Below are 20833 nucleotides of genomic sequence, written 5' to 3' on the forward strand. Positions count from 1 at the left end.
TGCTTTTTATACTAAAGCTAGAACTACAATGGTATTTTGCATTTGTACTGCGCTTTTATTGTGTTTGGTAGATTAAGGAAAAATATTCATCCTGACTATCTTCTCCAAGTACTCTTTTAAGGCTAGAGTAACTACAGCTTTCATTGGTTGAGAGTGTGGGAGAAGTCAGGGTTCAGGCTGGGGGGATAGTCTCTATTGCTTCCTTTCCAGATGTGGCTGTTTGCCTCATTGTTTTGGGATCTAGCTTCAGTAGACTCTAAAGGACATCCAGTCTTCTAAGAACAAAGAAGTTAGAGACCCCCCCGCTTCTGTGGAGTTGAAGAAACAAAATGAAAAGAAATTAGTTCAGACTTCAGTCAGAGGGATTTAGGTTAGCTGGGAGTAATCCTGTTAGATGTGAACATTTGAATAAAGTTGCTGAGGAAAAGTTTTATTCCCTGGGGATGGACTGCCTACCATTTGACTCATTACTGTGCTAGGCAGAGTGAAGGCTACAAAAGAGATGTGTGTGTTTAAGGAGATTTTAACCTAGTCCAAGAAACAAGGTGAACAATAAGAGCAGGATTTTCTCTACCACACACCAAAGAGTAGCTAGACATTCTCTGCCTAGGGACCTTCAAGGACAGAGAAACCACTTGACTTTTGGATAATTCTAGTGCTTAGGAAATTTTTCTTCTTCTCCAGCCAGAATTTGCCTTTGCAAAAACTTTTGTCCTCTGCTTCACATTTTACTTTTGGGAAGAGATTTCTAAGTGTAGTTGAAGAAAGTTGAAGTTAGGAAGAATTGAGTTCAAATTTGGCCTCAACTGCCTAGCTGTGTGACTTTGGGCAAGTCACTTAACCTCTGCTCATCTCAGTTTCCTCAACTAATTAAAAAAACCCCTATCCTGCAGGATTGTTTTGGGGATCAAATGATGCTTAATATACAATAAGCACTACATAAATGCTTGTTCATTTTTCCTATTATCATATATAGTTCAGTAGTCATATGGTTCAATAATTTTTTTTAGTTTTTTTTTTTTGCAAGGCAAATGGGGTTAAGTGGCTTGCCCAAGGTCATACAGCTACGTAATTATTAAGTGTCTGAGGCCAGATTTGAACTCAGGTACTCCTGACTCCAGGACTGGTGCTCTACCCACTGAGCAACCTAGCCGCCCCCAATAATATTATGTTATATTTGCACCCAACAATTAGTTTAGCTAGTTCCTGACTTTCTTTTTTTTGGGGGGGGTATAAGGCAATGGGGTTAAGTGACTTGCCCAAGGTCATACAGTTATAAGTATTAAGTGTCTGAGGCCAGGTTTGAACTTAGGTCCTCCTGACTTCAGGGCCAGTGCTCTTATTCATTGCACCACCTAACTGTCCCTAGTTCCTGGCTTTCATAATGAATAATCACTGGACATTGAAACACATACTGATTTTCTTTTTGGATAGTTTCTGAACTATAGTTGATAGTTTGAGATTTCCAAACTGAATTTTCTGAGTTTGCTAAATTGACATATATTTTAAATCCAATCATTTAGGATTTGGTATGTAAATGGTAAAACATGGTCTAGGGGATAGTAAGCCTGATTTTGAATCAGTGATACAGGGTTGCAGTTTCTCTCAAAACCTGAGATATGCTGGTAAATTTTTAACAGTTGACTGTGTAAGGTGGGTGGGGGGTTGGGGGGGGAGACTATGCAGGATATACCTTTAAGATGAATCTGAAAAAATATTTTTCCATCAGACACATTAGTAGTGGTTTCTTCATTGTTTATTAAATCAGATGATCAACAAAATGATAAATTAAGCTCTTATTGGTCTTATTTTCATAGTGTAAATTATATAAACACTGAAAACTTAAGTCTTTCTGAGCTGATTAGAGCTGGTTCCAACATATTCATGCTTATGACCTATATTGATATTGTGACCCTAAGTAAATTGCTTAATCCAGAGAACTCTGACTATAAATTTTAGATGAAGTACCAGTTTATATTGGTAGAGAGATCTTATTCATGGGGTGTTTACTTCATCAATGAAATTACAGATCTAGACTGTATGAGAGGTATCTTACCATTTCCTGGAGGCATAAATGTAAAAATGCTGTCTACCCCTGAAGAAGCTAACATTCTACTAGAGAGGACAGCTCATTCATACACAGGTAAATATCATACAAGATAGAGTGTTATGGGGGTGCCTAGGTGCTGCAGTAAATAAAGCACCGGCCCTGGAGTCAGGAGTACCTGGGTTCAAATCTGGTCTCAGACCCTTAATAATTACCTAGCTGTGTGGCCTTGGGCAAGCCACTTAACCCCATTTGCCTTGCAAAAACCTTAAAAAAGAAAAGATAAAGTGTTATAAGAGGTTCAGATACAGTGCTCTAGTAAAATTGGACCAGTGAAAATCTTTTCATTTATGGGGATCAGAGAAGGCCTTGTGGAAGTGGGGTATTAATGGAGTATTAAAGAAAATTCCAAAAGCTAGAGATCAGGAGGTAGTGCATTTTTGAAAAAATTTTTTATTTATTTAAGGCAATAGGGTTAAGTGACTTCCCCAAGGTCACACAGCTAGGCAATTATTAAGTGTTTGAGGTAGTATTTGAACTCAGTTCCTCCTGACTCTAGGGCCAGTGCTCTGTCCACTGCACCACCTAAGCTGTCCCCTCTAGTGCATTCTATTTTTTTTTCTTTTAGGTTTTTGCAAGGCAAATGGGGTTAAGTGGCTTGCCCAAGGCCACACAGCTAGGTAATTATTGTCTGAGACCGGATTTGAACCCAGGTACTCCTGACTCCAAGACTGGTGCTTTATCCACTACACCACCTAGCCACCCCTAGTGCATTCTTTAAATGAGAAATAGCTTACAGGAATGAACAGTGGCAGGAGATGGAATTTAAGTGTAGGGAACAGTCAACAATTATCCAGTTAGGGTGGAGTATAATAAATGTAAAAAGGAATAATGTTATATAAATTTTTAAAATGAGATTATATTCTAAGTATAGAGGGTTTTAAACTAAAGAGTTAATATTTTCTCTTTTAAAGGCAATGGGGAATCACAGAAGGTTTGAGGCTATGAAACAATTTGCCTAGACTTAAAGAGCACAATGTATAGGGGAAAAGTACAAGATTTAGAGTAATAGGATCTGGATTCCATTCTTGCTTCTGTCACCTACCAGCTGTGTGACTTTAGATAAGCCAGTCTCCTAGTACTTAAGTTTCATTTAATATGAAAGTTTTGAAAAAAATGACTTTTTAAGGTCTCTTTCAATTCTAAATCCCAACCCCTATTTCTTGGATATTTATATGACAGATGGTTTGGAGAATAGACTTAGAAACAGGAAAATAGACCATCTACGTAGCTATTAAAATAGAATAAATAATAGAAAATGAAGGCTTGAACTAGATTTTTTGCAGTGTTAGCTGGAAAGAAGGGAATAGATGTGGAGGGAGACTTGGTAGGACTTGATGACTGATTGGTTAAGATTATCATGAACCATACTGAAGGAGGGAAAATGAGTACTCAGTAAAATAGTGATAAAATTCAGTGAAATTCCTGATGAGCTGAACAGAAAATTTGACTTTCAAATACAAGTCTGAAGAGAAGCATAATAAAAGGTAAATAGGAAAGAGAAATTATAAGGCATTCAATAAGGTTACAATTATTTGCATTCCTATATAGGAAGATGATACTTTTAACTCCTAAGAACTTTTACATTATTAGGATAGTTAGGAGTGTATATAGAGGGCATGGTGTAACCTGAATATGATGGGATAGCTAAAAATTATATGAAATTAAGGGATGAGGAAAGAGGGATACCCTGGGAGAAGGTGAAAAGGAGAGGTAGAATGGGGGTAAATTAGCTCACATAAAAATAAGAGGTGTGAAAGAACTTTTACAGTAAAGGAGAAGTTGTGGGGTGTTGTGGGGTGGGATGAGGGATCACTTGAACCTTATTCTCATTGGAATTGACTTGAAGGAATAACACACATATTCAGTTGGGTATGGAAATCTAATACTTCAGAAAAGTAGGAGGGAAAGGGTATAATAGAGGGGGGGGAGGAGAACTAATAGAAAGGAAGGACAATTGGGGATTCAGTTGTCAGAAGCTACTTTTGAGGAAGGACAGGGTTAGGTCTTGAGATTGGATAACTGGGATGATAGTTATATCTTTTAACTAAAATTATAAAGTTAAGAGGTGCAAATTTATGAGGAAAAGAATTTCAGTTTTTTTACATGTTAAGTTTGAGCTATCATTAGGACATTCAGGTGGAACACCAAGTAAACATTTTGAGATACAGAAATAGAGTTTGAGAGTGAAAGAAGACCTAACTGCATACATAGATTAGTTATTAGGCTGGCTACTTAGGAGACTTATATATAGATATGATAATGTAACACAGTAGAAACAGATGAGGTCATCAAAGGAGAGATTATGGAGGTTGCAGAGCACCTAGGGCAGACTTGGAAACATTTTTTGGGGACAGTAAAGGAGAAGCAGAAAGAGTAGCCAGAAAGGGAAGTGAGAAATGTTTTAGAAGGCCAGTTATAAGAGCTTCCAGAAGAGAGAGAATGATCAACTTTGATACAGCTACTACCTTGGTTCAGGCCCTCATCACCTCATACCTGGACTATTACAATAGCTTGCTAGTTGGTCTCCCTGCCTGGAATCTCCCCATCCTTGTACAGCCTCCACTCATTTGTCAAACTGCTCTTCTGTAAGTGCCAGTTTGACAGGATCATGCCCTTCCCCCCATTCATTAAATTTCTGTGGCCCCCACAAGAATCAGATATAAAGTCCTCTGGCTTTCATGGACCTTCAAAACCTGGATACTTCCTACCTTGACAGTCTTCTTACCTCTTACTGCCACATATTCTTCAGTCCAGTGACAGTGACCTCCTTGCTGTTCCTAGCACATGGCCCATCATCTCCCAGTACTGGGCATCTTCACTGATTGTCTTTCATTTTTAGAACAGGCTCTTTCCTCATTGCCACCTCTGATTCCAGTTAATGAAGCCTTTCCTAATCTTTTCTCTGATAGTAAATGCAATTTACTATGTATGTATTTTGCTTGTATATGGTTTGCATATCTCCCCTATTAGCCTAGGAACTGCTTTAGAGCAGAGATTGTTTTTACAATCTTTCTTGGTATTCCAACACTGAGCCTAGTGCCTGTTAGATAGTAAGGACTAAAGTGTTAGTTGATTGACTAGGAAAGATTGAGACTTGGAGAATAAGATGTTTCTAGATAGGAAACGGGAGAAGTGAAGGCAGGTAGGGATTGGAATAAAGTATAAGTATAGGAGGTGGAATAATAGGAGTGAAATTGCATGTGAATGAAATAAGGAAATAAGAGTGAGATAGTAAGGTTGGATTTTGGTAGGTTTCAAAAGTCTTGCAGAAAAGATTAAATTTAAGGTAGTTTGATTAGGGATCAATAAGATGCAAACTGTCTTTGAGAAAGATGATTGCAGTTGGTTGCATAAGAGTTGAAAGACTGAGCCTGCATGAGTAAGACAGCTAGGAGGCTAAGAGCACAATCCAAGCATGAGATAATGTGCACCTAGATTAAGGTGGTGGGAAATCAAATAGATTTCAAAGGAAAAATATTCCAGATTTCAGTCAAGCAATAAGCATTGCTAAAGTGGTTTTTATGAGTTAGTCATTATGACAGGAACTGGAGATCTGTCCTCCAGTTTAATTCTACAGGATAGACATGTTCTTGTTTGCGAATTCCACAGCCCTAAAGATCCTAAAGCTCTCTTGAAGAGTGATCCCTTCTCCTTAGATCTTTTGACTGGAGACCAATAAACAAGAGGCCAGGCTAGAAGTTTAATTAGCATCAGTTGATGAGCTGTTGACAGGTAGCAACTCCTAGGAGCAGATGCACACACACAGACACACACAAACACACACTCCTTTAGGAGAAGTGAGGCTGCTCAGCTACTTTCCTTATTTCATTGAATTGTAGATCAAGTGATTTGGGGGAGTAGAGAGAATATCTTAACCTCAGAATTACCTTGTTACTCTAGATTCATTGATTAGAGTGGAGGCTTCTTTTTGAAAAGAGGTTCAGTAAAATCCATTTCTTTGACCTCTAAAGTTACTTACCTTGTTGGAGTGAGGAGAGATGATTTTTCCACTAAACTTACAAAGGGGTTTTTCATTTTCTCTACATTCCCATATGCCCCCTCACGGTTTTAACATGCACAGTTGTCACTTTCTCTAGCCAGTTGTGTCCCCAGAAGAGAGACTGATACTTCAAAAAATTCCAGGGGGATAATGTGTCTATCCTGTTTAACTCCAGATCTCAAGCCCAAACTGGTATGCTTCCCCCTAACAGTCAGCCAGTAGGTATAGTTTGGTGGCATATACAACTATTATCCCTGCTATCAAGTCATTTGAATCACTTGAGTTCAGGGGTCCTGAGCTACAGTAGGGCTAAAGTGATTGAGTATCCACCCTAAGTTCAGTACCAGTATGGTGAGCCTCTGGAGAGGGGTGTGTCCTGGAGATGGAACTGGTCAGTAGTGAGATCACCACTCTATTTTCGTCAGCCCCCCTCCCCCCCCCTCCCATTAGAGGGTAGGCAAACCCTCTTCATTTCTTACCTGACTGCATTGTTTGGGACTTCTTGATTCTCCACTATGGCCTGGCTTCTCCTCCTCACACACCTCCCCTTTGCTTTTTAGCTTCCTCTTGTGTGTTTTCCCTCATTATTTTGTAAATTCTTCCAGGGCAGAGACTATTTTTGGATATCCAATACTTAACTTAGCAAGCCTGTCATATAGGAGAGCTAGATGGCACAGGTCTGGAGTCAGGAAATCTGAGTTCAAGTTTGGCCTCAGACACCAGCTCTGTGACCCTGGGCAAATCATTTAACATCGTTGGTTTCAGTTTTCTCATCTGTAAATGAACTGGAGAGGGAAATGATAAACTATTCCAGTATCTTTGTCAAGAAAGCCCCAAACGTGGTGACAAAGAATAAGACATGGCTAAACAATAATAATTTTTATTGATTAATCAAACAGATTGTCAATAGCCACAGTACTTTCAGCCTGGCTGAGATAGAGAAACACCAAATCTCTAAATAAATAAAACAAAACAAAAAGCCAGTATACTTAGAGCTCTGACAAAGGTATTTAATCAAATGTTTTAGCAACCCTAGTAATTACAAATCATTTCCCCTTAAATTTAGAGGCAATACACCCGCAATATAGAAGAGGGTAGAATGGGCAAGAACTCAGGAGTACAGTGTTTGTTGGGCATAAGCGTAAGGGACACAATCTTGATCTGGACCTGGAAGTTCTTATTTTAGAGTATTCTCATAAAATTTGTTATGAATCACTCTCTGTACTGGTAACCTGCTGGGCTCCTACTTAGCAGGTAGGTCATTTGGTGGCTATACTGACTTCTCATTGGCTTCCTAATTTCAAGTCTGGGTAGGGAAGGAGGCTTTGCTTCTGGGCAGCTGCAGATGGACAGATGGGGTCATGTAAATATCTCTTCAGGAGGGTTTGCTCTGATCTCCAGTAATCACCTTATTTCTGAAGTTATATATCTCCTTCAGGGCTAGAGAAGGAAGAGAGGTTTGCTCTTCCTTTTTTACACATTCTTCTTCACTTAGAAGCCTCTTGTTTCAGCAAATTATTCCATGTTTCCTTGGGGCTTTCAGATGTTTTTGTTTTTTGCCTCCCAAACTCTTTTGAGAATCTTAGGTAGATAAAAAAGTGGCTTGGGGCTTAGGTATGAATTAGGTAGTCTTTGTCTAAAGATATGCCTTCTTTATCTTGCTAACCTCTTATATGTAATTATGGTTTTTAAACCTTCTACACTTTCTAGTGAGAAAAAAGTCTATTTTGGGAAAGATTTTTACTGTTCATTGTCTATCATTGAGCCTCTACAGAACTTTTAACTCTTACCAAAGTCTCACTAGGACATCTTACAGCATAACTTTTTCTGCCCTTGGATGGAGGACATACTATCACCTGCTGTGTGTAACCATTGTAAAGAGTTGTTTGTGTACTTTTCCCTTTTAGACTGTGACCTCTTCGAAAGCACAGCCTGTCTTTTGTCTTTCTTTGTAGCTACAGCCTTTAATACTGTGCTGAACACAATGTAGTACACAATGCCATCTGACTGAAGAAGCACAGCAGCCAGCCAGTTTGTCTGGACCACAAGAGGGTGTCAAGGGGAGAAAAATAATAAGTATGGGAAGGTGGTTTGGAGATAGATTGGAACTAGGTTGAGAATGGCCGTAAAGTGTCTGATTTGATTTAGACTGCAGAGTTGATTTCACACTTTTACCCTGATAGAATGGCAATATTGACCTAGTGTAGAGTAGAAATTGGAAAGTAGAGATGATTTGGGAGATCAGGCTTAGGCTCAGTGATAATAAAGCCTCCATCTGAACTTTTTTCTCAAGCCACCTTCTATTCACTTTCCATCAAACTTTTCAGGTCTTGTTGGTGGGAGACAAAAAGAATGGAGAGGGAAAAATAGATGCATGTTTACTTTGATCATAGGAAAGGGATAATAAAGTTAATTTTACCTCTTCTATAGATATGTGTACACACATATTCTCATTGTGAATGCAGATCAATGTAAAACTAACCGATACATGCAAAGTTAAAAGCATTGTCCAAGGGTATTATTCAGGTAAAGCTTATGAAATACATAATTTAGCAGTCACATCATGCTAGCATTATGAGTGAGAAATGAGTTTTATGTTTATTGGACTGTCTTTAACCAAACATAAGATAAAAAAAATGAATCTATTGTCTTTTCAATTGCAACTCTAATTTCTTGAATAAGCAGGGTTTATGGAGGTGGGGTGGAGCCTGAAGTAGATGGTAAATTTTTGCCTTGAAGGAGAAAAGATAACACTGACATCTCATTCAGTTCTTATCTCAGGGCTCCTGGTAAAGGCTCTAGTCTATTATTCCTGAATTGGATGGTTCTAGAATTTTTTCATCAGTGATAAGAGGAAGAAATCAACTATAAGTGACCTAAGAGACTCATGTTTAATAGACTTTAGAGCTAGAAAGATCTTGAATCATCTAGTCTAAACCTTTCCTTTTATAAATATGATGAAGAAACTGGCCCTTACTTTCTTCATCATGTCTACAGAAAGTAAAGTAAAACATCTTGTTCAATCTCTCACAGGGAGTAAATGACAAGAGTTGATATTCAAAACCAGCATCAGAAAATACTGCTATTGAATATTTTCATCTTATAACACTTGTGACTGACAAATAGTAGGTAATTAGGATTTGTTGTTGATAATATTGTTTGACAATGAAAATAATTTTCAAATCTTTATTTTTCTGAGAATTGGAAGGGTTCTTCTCTAATGGACTTGAGTGAATGAAAATATTGCTAAAAGATCATGGTTGCCATTGGTTTCATTTTATTACATGTTTTTGATGTAATGTTTGTCCCTCATTCTCAAAGAGTACCATGACATACTATGACATCAGGGAAGTGCTATGACAAGTACATGAATTGGATTTGCTAAGTCACCAGCTTCACTTTCTCCTCTAGAGCTATCTGGGTCCATCAGCCAGCTATACATCAGCCAGCTATACATCAGGATCACTGGAGATGGCCCTGAATGTGAGGCATTCAGGGTTAAGTTAACTTGCCCAAGGTCACATAGCTAGTTAGTGTCAAATATCTGAACTCCTGTTCTCCTGTCTCCAAGGTCACTGAGCTACCAGGTTGTTAAGAATGATTTCCTTGTAAAGTACTATGCACTATGGATTTTTAGAAAAGTCTTATAAGTTAGCTGAATTTTCAATTTTCTTTCTTTCTCTAAAGGTAATAGTGTTGGGTAATTCCTCAAACAAAAAGTCTAGGGATCCTTAGGGAGAATAAGTACCCTTATCATGGACCCAATTTTGACAAATTAAGAGACAAGACTAAAAGATAAAATTTAGCATTAGACGATGTGGCAGTTTTTGGGCCATTACACCTGGAAGAACAAAGGAAAATTATCAGATGCAGGGTCTTTTTATGTAGCCTTTGGGTGGTAAAGTAAGGCTGCTTAGTCACTTTATTTGGAAGCTGAATAATAGGCATAAGATGTTGGATGATCTTGGGAAAAATATGTTAACCTTGGGGTCTAGAGTAATGTAGGTCGTTTGCTCCAGTGGGATATGTCAATTCTTAGAGATTAATTTGAACAGAATATTGTAATGGGGCAGAAAATCTCTTAAGATGGTGAATATTTTCATTCACTCAAGTTCTTTAGATATCCTTTAAGATAGAAATCCTTGTCCTGGACAGTGTGATAAAGAGAAAATGTATTTCCCTAAACTATGTCTACCTTCTCCATAACAGTTCCTGATAACTTCTCAAAACTTAAATGTTTCCTAGATATCTAAGAGACATTTCAAGTGTGGTAGACTCTATAGGAAGAGGCACCTGCCTTCCCAATGAATTGCCATTTTCCTAAATGAGATGAGACAGGTTAAGGTCAGGAAAAAATTTCATCCTGAGTAGTTGATGGGGAAATGCCCTTCTCTGTGTGGAGGACAGAGCTGGGGCCTGGGCCGGGGAAGAGGGAAAGCTCAAAGGCCGTGACACTTGCCCCAGAACCCTGAGGTTTCCCAGATTGGAAGTGGGTGATGGCTGCCTCTAACCTAACAGGTGGGGTGCGTCTGCCCTCACGCAGATGTGAGTCCTGAGTCGGATCATGGGGATGCAGAGAGGGCCAGAAAGGGAAGGTGTCGTCTCCGAAGACACCCTAATACACGCAGGAGCTGCGGGGAGATCTGCCCGCCGAGGCTGGCAGAGAGCGCGTCCTCAGGCCGCGGTGCGGGTGCTCCTGGCTGCCCGCCCCGCGCAGGCTGCCGGGGACGGGTCTGCGTCCATGGGGCGAGCAGAATCCCATTTCCCATCTCCCCCTCCATTCGCTTCCCCCCAGCGCCGGCGGCCGCGGGGCTCGGCCCAGCCCGGGCCTGGCCTTGGGCAGAAGCCGCCCTCGGTTCCCGCTCCCGCTGCGGCTCCTCCGGGGCGCGCTCTGCCCGGGGCCCGAGCGCAGCTGCCGCCCCCCGCCCCCTTGGGCCCGGAGGGAGGGGAAGGGGAGGAGCCGGAGCCTCGCGGCAGCAGTCCCCAGGGAGGGGAGAGGTAGATAGGCGGGCCCGGGCGCAGAGCCGCCAGCATCCTTCCCGGCTCCGTCTGCAGCCCCGCGCTGCCCTGCCGGGCCAGCTCGCCCCCGCCCGCTCCCTGACTTCTTTTGTGTTCTCTCCCCTGTCTACAGAACCTACTTATAACTCCTCAGGATATAAGATAGCGGATGATGAGATGTCCCGGACGTCCATTGTGGACCCGGAGGAAGCGCCCTCTCGCACCATTTTCTTCAACCGGGTCCAGCCGACCAAGTTCCACGACAATCGGGTCAGGTAAGAAAGGGAGGCGGCGGGGCGGGGGGGGGGGGGGCGGCAAGGAGAGAGCCCCGTGCACACCCCGGGTGCGGCGGGCCGGGCAGCGAGCCTCCCTGCAGACGAGAGCCCCCCGCCCCTTCCCCATGGGCTCAGGTGCTGCTCCGCTGCCTCAAGCCCCCGGTTCTGGAGCCCCGAGCGAAGGCTCCAAGCCCGCCTCCGCCCCCCGGGATCCTGCCTCCTCCCCAGGCCCTCACTCAGGGGATCCCCTCGAGCCTCTCGGTGAGCAGGACTGTGCAGCCTGCCGCTGGATGACAGTGTTTACAGACCTCACAGGGATCCCTTTTTAAAAGAGAAACGGCCGCTTCATGAAGCTCCGTTACCCAAGCTAATTCACCAGACAGCTTGTCACGAGAAGCACCTGGCTGTCATGGCTTTGAGATTAGAGTAAGGAGAACTCGTTTTGTCCAATGATTAGTATTTAAACATAGAATTCAGGATGCTTTGAGAGGTGTTGTCCAAACCTCTCATTTTGCTGATGAGGAAACGGACTGGAGGAGGTGAAGCTGTTGTCTGGGCTCATTACTACAAGCTAGCAGGAACCTAATGCTACAATTTGGTGTCTTTGACTTGGAGGGTCTGCTTAAAATATTCTACCTTTTTATTGAGAAGAATAAATATTTTGTCTGTTCTATTAAAGATTATGCCAACAGCTATCATAAGTGACTTTGAGTAAAACAGTGGTACTGACATAAGGAGTAACTTCTGTCTTGGTGATGAGCATTATATGTGCCCTAGATTTTCTCTCTGAACCTCTGATCAGAATAGAGTGATTAGTGTTGTCTTCAGTATGAAGATAGCGTAATATTACTGTTAGAAAAGTACTTGCTTTTTATCCCATTTTCAGACTTGTTCTCTTATTGATGTTAAGATGTTGCTGATTTGCTCCATTCATTCAATAGTTTTCTAAACTGCTCATATGGCCAGCTTCCATTTTAGAAGAAAGAATTTCTTTTCTGGGCTATTCTAGTCCTGGGCTATGCCCACCTGTATTAATTCATATCCTTTGCTATAACCTGTCTGTATAAAGTTAAAAAAACCCATAAAATTATTTTACTTTAAGACTGAAATTGAACCATTAGGACATTTCTCTTTTTTTTTCCCTAAAAGTTCTTTCTACTGACAGGTGTTCTTTCTATTTGAATTTCAGAGTTTAGACGTTGTGTCCTTATTTATTTTTTGTCTTCAAATGTTACAGAGAAAAGTATGATACAAGAAAGACAGTGTGAAAAAACTCCCAGTCCCTTTCATAACTTATATTGAAGGACAGCAGTAGAGGAAGTTTATTCTAATTCTTGCAGTCTATATTAGGACAAAGTTGATTCTAATTTCAAGTTTCCTTGCAATTTAGTGAAATTTTATGAGATTAATTATGAGACTTAAAAACTACTATGTTTCAGATCTGCTATAGTGTGCATGTAAACTATAGAGTACTAATAGAAAAAATGACAAAATGGGTGTCCTTCCTTCTCCCCTCTAATACTTATGTTTTAGGATTAAAATCCCACATAAGGGAACTAAATTGGAATCAAATTATCTGAGTCTTATAATTATTAATTATTAAAATATTATCTGTTTTATATTCAATTTTCATAGTATGTATTATCAGCAAAAAAATTGACTCAAAATTGAAAACTTAGGATCTTAAACATTTAAATGTAACTTGTTTTATTATCAGAAAATCCAAACTTTCTTGATGTACAACATGTCTGTCAGTGGGAATGATAATCAGACTAATCATGTAACATTAACTCTAAGAGGTTTATCATAGTAGCATATCATTTTATCAAGAATTACTTGCAAAACTTGCTTAGATTTTTAATGGTCATCAGAGAGATGTAAACTATGACAACTTTTACTACCAGAGTCTCTTTAATGCTTTCCTTTTTAATTTAAAGATTTCAATCAGTTATTAGTAATCATTAAGGCCTTCTTTTCAGTCAGAAAGATTTATTAGGGTCTAAAACAGGAAAAAATTATTTTTGTAATCAAAATTGTACATCATTATTTAGGATTTTATATTCTTCTTCTCAGACAATAGGAAAATCACATTACTCTGAAGAAAGATAATTTACCATGGAGAGAATTCCTGATTCTAGATCACTGGTGTTTTCCCCCTTAAGTATGATGAAAAAATATTAACTTTTTTCTAGAGAGCAATACTAAATAAATTATTTGAGCTGGGGCATAATTATATAAGGAGTCCACAATTTGGTTGGACCTTGCTTAAGCATAGTTCTTGGTTTCTCACCCCAATCTCTTTACTAACTTGGCAAATTAATTGCCAGTTGGCTATTCTTTTGCTCCTACTTACTAAGGGTGGTCAGGGACTTGATTAAGAAAAGGATCAGAATTGGGAATGTTTGTTCAAGTGACTGTGAAGTCAGGAAATAAAGTATGAGATGGAGGAGATCAGGCTAAGTTTTCAGAAAGTAGGATGATTCTGAGCTTATTTCTCTTATTTTAAAAAATTTAAATATTTTATTTATTTGTTTTTCCTAGTTGGAATGGTAGTTTTTTTAACCTATCATTTTTTTTTTTGCAAGGTTTTGGTTTTATAATTTTTCTCCTTCCCTCCCTTCCTCCCCTTTCTGCCTAACAGAAAGCAATCTGATAAAGACTCTATATTTATAACCATGCTAAACATAGATCAGTATTGAGCAATGTTATGGAGAAGAATCAGATCCAAATGGAAGAAAGAAAACAATAGAGAGGAAAAATGGCATAATAACATAAGAAAGCTTTTAAATATTGAAGATAATAAGCTTTGGACTTCATTTAAACCCCACAGTTCTTTCTCTATACGGATGGTATTTTCTATCAAAAGTCTCTTAAAATTGTCTTTGATTATTGTACTTCTGATCATGATCCCATATTATTCTTAATTTGTATAATATTCTTCTAGTTCTGCTCATTTCATTCAATACCAATTCATGCAAATCTTTTCAGGCTTTTCTGAAATTCTAATGTCTTGAAGAACTATAGTGTTCCATCACATACATATACCAGTTTGTTTAGCCATTCCTCAATTGATGGCTATATCCTCAATTTCCAATACTTTGCCACTACAAAAAAGCTTCTATGAATATGCTATGAATGTGGGATTTTTACCCCTTTTCATAATCTCTTCAGGATATAGATCCAAGAGTGATATTGCTGACTTAAGGGATAATAAGCACATTTTAATTGCCCTTTGGGCATAATTCCAAATTGCTCTCCAGAAAGGTTGCACCAACAATGTATTAGTGTCTCAATTTTCCCACATCCCCTCCAATACTGATAATTTGGATCATATTGGCCAATCTGGGAGGTGTGAGGTGATACTTCAGAGAAGTTTTAATTTGCATTTCTCTGATCAGTAATGATTTAGAGAAATTTTTCATATGACTAGGGTCACTTTGATTTCTTCATCTGTAAATTGCCTCTGCATATCCTTTTTGACTATTTGTCAGTTGGGGAATGGCTTTTTTTTTTTATAAATCTGACTCAGTACTCTATATTTTTAGTAATGAGGCATTTGTCAGAAATACTAGTTGTAAAAATTGTTTCCCCAGTTTACTACATTTCTTTTGATCTTGGTTACAGTGGTTTTGTTTGTGCAAAAGCTTTTAAATTTAATGTAATCAAAATTATCTAGTTTGTTTTTAATGATGTTCTCCATCTCTTCCTTGGTCATAAACTGCTTCCCTTTCTGTAGATCTGACAGGTAACCTATTCCCTATTCTCCTAATTGGCTTATAATATTACCTTTTATGTCTAATTCCTATACCCATTTCTACCTTATCTTGGTATAGAGTGTGAGATGTTGGTCTATGCCTAATTTCTGCCATTCTATCTTACAGTTGTCCCAGCAGTTTTTTTTTTTATCGAAAGTGAGTTTTTATCTGGGAAACTGGAATTAGGTTTGTCAAACAATAGATTACTATAGTCATTTGCTGCTGTCTCTTTTGCACCTAATCTATTCCACTAATCTACTACTCTATTTCTTATCCAGTACCAAACAGTTTTGATGAATGATGCTTTGTAATATAATTTTAGATCTGATTTGGCTAGGTTGCCTTCCTTTGCATTTTTTCAATTAATTTCCTTGATATTCTTGACATTTTGTTCCTCCATATGAATTTAGTTACTATGTTTTCTAGCTCACTAGATTAAATTTTTGAAAGTTTGATTGCTATGACATTAAATAAGTGATTTAATTTAGGTGGAATTGTCACTTTTATTATATTAACTCGGCCTACCCATGAGCAATTGACATTTGCCCAATTATTTAGATCTAATTTTATTTATGTGAAAAGTGACTTATGGTTGTTTTCATAGAGTTTTAAAGTCTGCTTTGGCAGGTAAACTCCCAGGTATTTTATGTTGTCTGAAGTTATTTTAATTGGGATTTCTCTTTCTATCTTTTGCTGCTGTATCTTGTTAGTAATATACAGAAATGCTGAGGATTTATGTGGATTTATTTTATATTCCATGACTTTGCTAAAATTGCTAATTGTTTCCAGTAGTTTTTTAGATGATATTCTAGGATTCTTTAGGTATATCATCATATCACCTGCAAAGAGAGAGTTTTATTTCTTCATTACCGATTCTGATTCCTTCCAATTTCTTTTTCTTCTCTTATTGCTTAAGCTAACATTTCTAATCCGATATTGAATAATAGTGTTGATAATAGTCATTCTTGTTTGAACCCTGATTTTATTGGGAATGATTTTAGCTTATCCCCATTACACATAATGCCTGTTGATAGTTTTGCTTCTGGGCTTATCTTAAGAATAAGGAATAATATCCTAGCCTTAGGAATCCTGGGAAGCAGGAAGGAAAGATTTGCCCTAAAACTAGATGTACTCTGTATGCCACCTCAGTTTGATAGCTTTGAAATGTAGAGGTTTACCTTAGACAATTTCTTTCTAATAACCTCTTATTTTACAATTAGTAACCAAGTCCCCTAGGGCAGCTAAGTGAGACAGTGGATGGAGTAGATGGTGCAGTGGATAAAACACATGAGCTGGAGTCAGGAAGACTCATTTTCCTGAGTTCAAATCTGACCTCAGATACTCACTAGTCTGTGACCCTGGGTGGTAAGTCATTTAATGCTGTTTGCCTCAGTTTCCTCATCTGCAAAATGAGCTGTATAAATAATTGGCAAATGCCAAGAAAACCCCAAATGGGATGACAAAGAGTTAGAAACAACTGAGCAACAAAAACTGAGACCCCAAATACTCAAACTAGAAATAATGCTGGTATTTCACCTCAAATCTGTGTAGTTTCTTTCAATCATTCGCAAAAATAATACCTTTTTTTGTGTAACATAATTCATGCTAATGAGCTACAAATACATCTTTTACTCCTAGACATTAATCTGCATAATAGTCAACGTGGCATCATGGATAGAGAGCTGACCTCAAAGCCATGAAGTCTGGAGTTCATTTCATCTTTTTAACCCAAACTCAGAACTATAGAAAGCTCTGAAAAATTATATGATAGATGATATCTGTAGAAGGAGGGCCTTCCATTGATGAAATGACAAATCATAGAATCACCTTGACATGTATCACTTGGAAATATTAGTTGAAAGTAGTTGGAAAAATGATGTGACGTATCTCAACATAAGATAATGTACCTCATTTATATAGCAAATGCCTTTCTACAAAGTTGAATTTTTTATACAAAGTCAAATTTTAGTAGTTTGAATTGTGGTCTACATCTCCTATGAAAACTTTTTTTTTTTTTTTGTTATGTGAAGAACCATCTTCTAACTTGATTTGTCAAGCTAGTTTACCCGTATTTACTCAGAGTAGGATATACCTGTGTGCCAAAATCAAGTTAAAAAAGCAACTCACACTCAGTGTTCACAAATCAGTATTCATATAATCAGGAACTGGGCCTTGTGCCTAGATGTGGCCTTTCTATGTGGATGTGAACATCTAATTCTTGAAATGGGACTTCAAAACTATAACAAGTCATTTTCACAGATCTTTTGAGATTGAATTCTTAAAAGCTAGATGAAATGTAACCATATGCCCAGGTATTTAATACATCATCCATTTCAAGTGGGAGTTTTCTCTATAGCAAAAATAACTCGAGTTCAAGCAGCCAGTTACTAGAGCAGCAGCCAAATAGCATCAATAGTATTTTAATTGAAAAAGGATACAAAAGCTTTCTTCCTCAGTTAGTCTTATATGTCACTGAAGTAATATTGAATATCGGTAAAATGTTGCCTTGAATTCACTGACTTTAAATTATAGTCGTCTTCTTCTCTAAAGTAATGGCTCTCTATTAGTATTATACAGGATCATAATTTATTTTAGCATCACTGCAAGTTGTTCATGTGCTAAGATCCTGATTTTTGGAACCTCTTTTCTGATATTGACAAGATGAGATTTTTGCCTCTAAAAAAATGAAAAGATGACAAATCCATCTTGGATGGGGATTATATCAGCTTATTTTACACTTGAAGGACCTGTGGCTTCATCCATCTGGCTATTCTTTCCAGTCACACAGATCACATCCCTTTCAATGTCTTAAAGGATGATTTTGACTTTCCATGCACCCTCCACTCACGAAATTATCACTAGATAGCTAAGCTTCTATCTGTGAACCTCTCCAGAATAATCTTTAATTAGGTGTCAGATGAGATATACACACAAAGTTCATTTTCAGGATCTTTACTCACATCCTTTCCATCTTGACAGGACTGTCAGAGCCTATGCTTGTAAAATCCATGGTCATTTCTGCTTCATCTTGTAACACTGGAGTAGAGACCTTCTATAAGAAAGATTTTTAGCAGAAAAGTCTATTGGAGCATGTGTTTTAATACTTTGATCATTGCAAGTTAAGCAGTATTTGATGATTATGATGACTTTTATGGTAACAGAATGTGAGTATATTTATGCAGCCCCCGAGATATTAAGGAGCAGGGGAGAGGGAGAATTGGAAGAAGGACTATAATCAATTTGTGATCTACCATCTTCCATCATTTATATTGCAAGTAAAAGCTTCAGAGATCAAGAAGAATAATATTTTGGATAAAATGTGGAAGTTTTAGAAGGCCCTGAGTGTGAAACAGATATTCCCATGATGCAAAACAAGATAATATAGACTTTAAGTACCTCAAGGGTTAGAACTGCCCCTTTTAAAAGACTTCATATCCCTAGGAATTATTATTGTTATTTAGGTGCCTAACAAAGGTTTGTAGAATTGGTATGTTTTTTAAAAATGTCAATCAAAAGCATTTATTTACCATTTTTGAAAACATTATTTATAATAATCTCTGTCTTATGAAATAGCCTCCACATTTTCACCCTCTCTCAATTTGGTTTCTGAGTCAGTCATGTTCATTATGTCTTGCAGTTCAAGCATTGAGCACTCAATGAAAATGAATGCAGTGAGATGATTGTCGTATTCCTTTTTATATAAATACCAACAAATGCCAGAGAACAAATACAAGCCCTCCATGGAATCTTGTAACTAACATTTTTGACCAGTGCAAAAAAGATTGAGAACACCTGCTGATTTACTAGGGTAGTCAGATAAAGCAACCTCTAAGATGAAGTGCTGTCATAGGCATTTTCTAGTCCAGTCATCTATTCTGTACCCATGTTTATTGAGTTTTATTCTTTGAAGCTAAAGAGTAAGTCAGCCAGTGTTTTATGTGAGACACTAACCAATTTTTGTATTCTTACTGCTAGCAAGTAAAGACTAAATCTCTAAAAAATTAGAAAGAGGGCTGCTTAAATGACTTCTTTGCTTATCTTTAATAATTTCAGAGACTAATAACTATATGTTAAAACTATCCAAGTGCAAGCATAAGTCATAGTTGTGAGTAGTAGGTTTAAAAAAAATTTCAATTACAAGCATTTATTTTCTCTCCCTTCTGCTAAATTTCACCTTCTCTGCCTCCTGAAACCTTAACAAGTAACAAAAAAAAAAAACAAAAACAACATTGTAAAAATAGGCCTAGTCAAGTAAAACAAATTACTACATTGTCCGTATCCAAAAATATGTCTCATTCTGTACCTTGAGTGTATCACTTTTGCCAGGAAGCAAATAGCATGTTTCATTATCTTTCCTCTGGGATCATGGTTGCTCATTGTGCCGGTCAGTGGTCTTTTTTCTTTACAATGTATATTGTATCAATTGTTCTTCCAGTTTAGGTGCTTCCAGTTTTATTCACTTCTTTAAAGTAATCCCTTTCACCATTTTTAAATACACAAGTATTATCCACTCCATTCCTATATCACAATTTGCCAGTTCTTACAAATAATGGATATTATCTTACTTTCCAGTTTTTGGCCACCACAAAAAGAGCTGTTAAAATAGTTTTATACACATCAATCCTTTTTCTCATTCTTTAGTGTAAGTAATAAGTTAGGAGCTGTTTGGCAGAGTGACTAGACCACTGGACCTGCAGTCAGGAAGATCTGAGTTCAAATTCTGATGCAGGCATTATTGGATATTATGACCCTGAGCAAGTCATTTAACCTGTCAGCTTCAATTTCCTTAAGTGTAAAATGGAAAAATATTTCTCATGAGTGTGAGAATCTAATAAGAACATTTATAAAGCCCTTAACGTGTTTCCCAATATGCTATGAGGTACTTCTAGGAATTTAATAAATCTCTTATTCCCTTCCCTTAGTTAAAAGAATCAACTGGTCAGACTATAGCATTGCTCAGGCTCTGTCTTCTTTCCTTTGCCTTAAATGCTGTTGTCTATTATCTCTTGACATCCTCTATCACCACTTAGAAGGTCATCTGGAATCAGCTAGGATGATGTCAGTAGGCATCTTAGGGCATTTCAGGTCTCTCAGAGATGTTACCTTCAGTAGGCACAACAGCAGTTGTGTGGGTTGAGATTGTGTCATGGTCTTAACTCTTTCATGCTAACTCATGACTCTCTGAAGCTCCAGAGAGAGGAGAAGCCATCAATTTAGAGACTGTTAGGTTTTGAGATCCCTTAGGATACTTGGTTGTCTCTATCTGGTGTTCACAGGGTAGCTTTTTAGAACAGGAAGAATTGGAAAGAAGATATGGAAAAGAAACATTGTGGAAGGTATTTGGAAAAGTAGGAGTTGCAATTGCCTGGATAATGGTAGAGTATAATAAGATGAGTATGCACTATGTGGAGTCCTCCTGAGATATCTGAAAAGAGGGTTACATTTTCATCCTCCATTAGTAGGATATATAATCTTTGGTTTATTCTTAACATTTCAAATGATTGTATTTTCCATTATCAACAAATGGTACTTTTAACATTTCTACAAGGAGCTGGATAATTCTGATGGTGAATGATCTCCTAGCCAGCCCTTCCTTTCTTTCTCCAAACCCTGGCAAAAGCTGGCAAAAGGAAAATAGAGCTTTCTTTTTTTTTTTTTTGTTTTTTTTTGCAAGGCAGATGGAGTTAAGTGGCTT

At 38.0% G+C, this 20833-nt stretch overlaps 1 protein-coding gene across 5 annotated transcripts in view; it reads left to right on the top strand.

The window, feature by feature from the left end:
* The window catches only part of ATP8A2 (ATPase phospholipid transporting 8A2), an 865734-nt gene that overhangs the window by 155175 nt on the left and 689726 nt on the right, over window positions 1-20833 (top strand). For 4 of the 5 annotated variants that reach the window (XM_074216185.1, XM_074216187.1, XM_074216186.1 and 1 more), the window contains exon 1: window positions 11203-11383. The exons of the other annotated variant lie outside the window; for it this stretch is intronic. In XM_074216185.1, the coding sequence (XP_074072286.1) occupies window positions 11286-11383 (98 nt within the window). In that variant the 5' untranslated portion in view covers window positions 11203-11285. Of the gene's footprint in view, window positions 1-11202; window positions 11384-20833 lie in introns of those variants that run through there. 5 annotated transcript variants of the gene reach the window in all.

The sequence above is a fragment of the Macrotis lagotis genome, chromosome 1, assembly GCF_037893015.1.
Source record: "Macrotis lagotis isolate mMagLag1 chromosome 1, bilby.v1.9.chrom.fasta, whole genome shotgun sequence".
Lineage (NCBI taxonomy): Eukaryota > Metazoa > Chordata > Mammalia > Peramelemorphia > Peramelidae > Macrotis > Macrotis lagotis.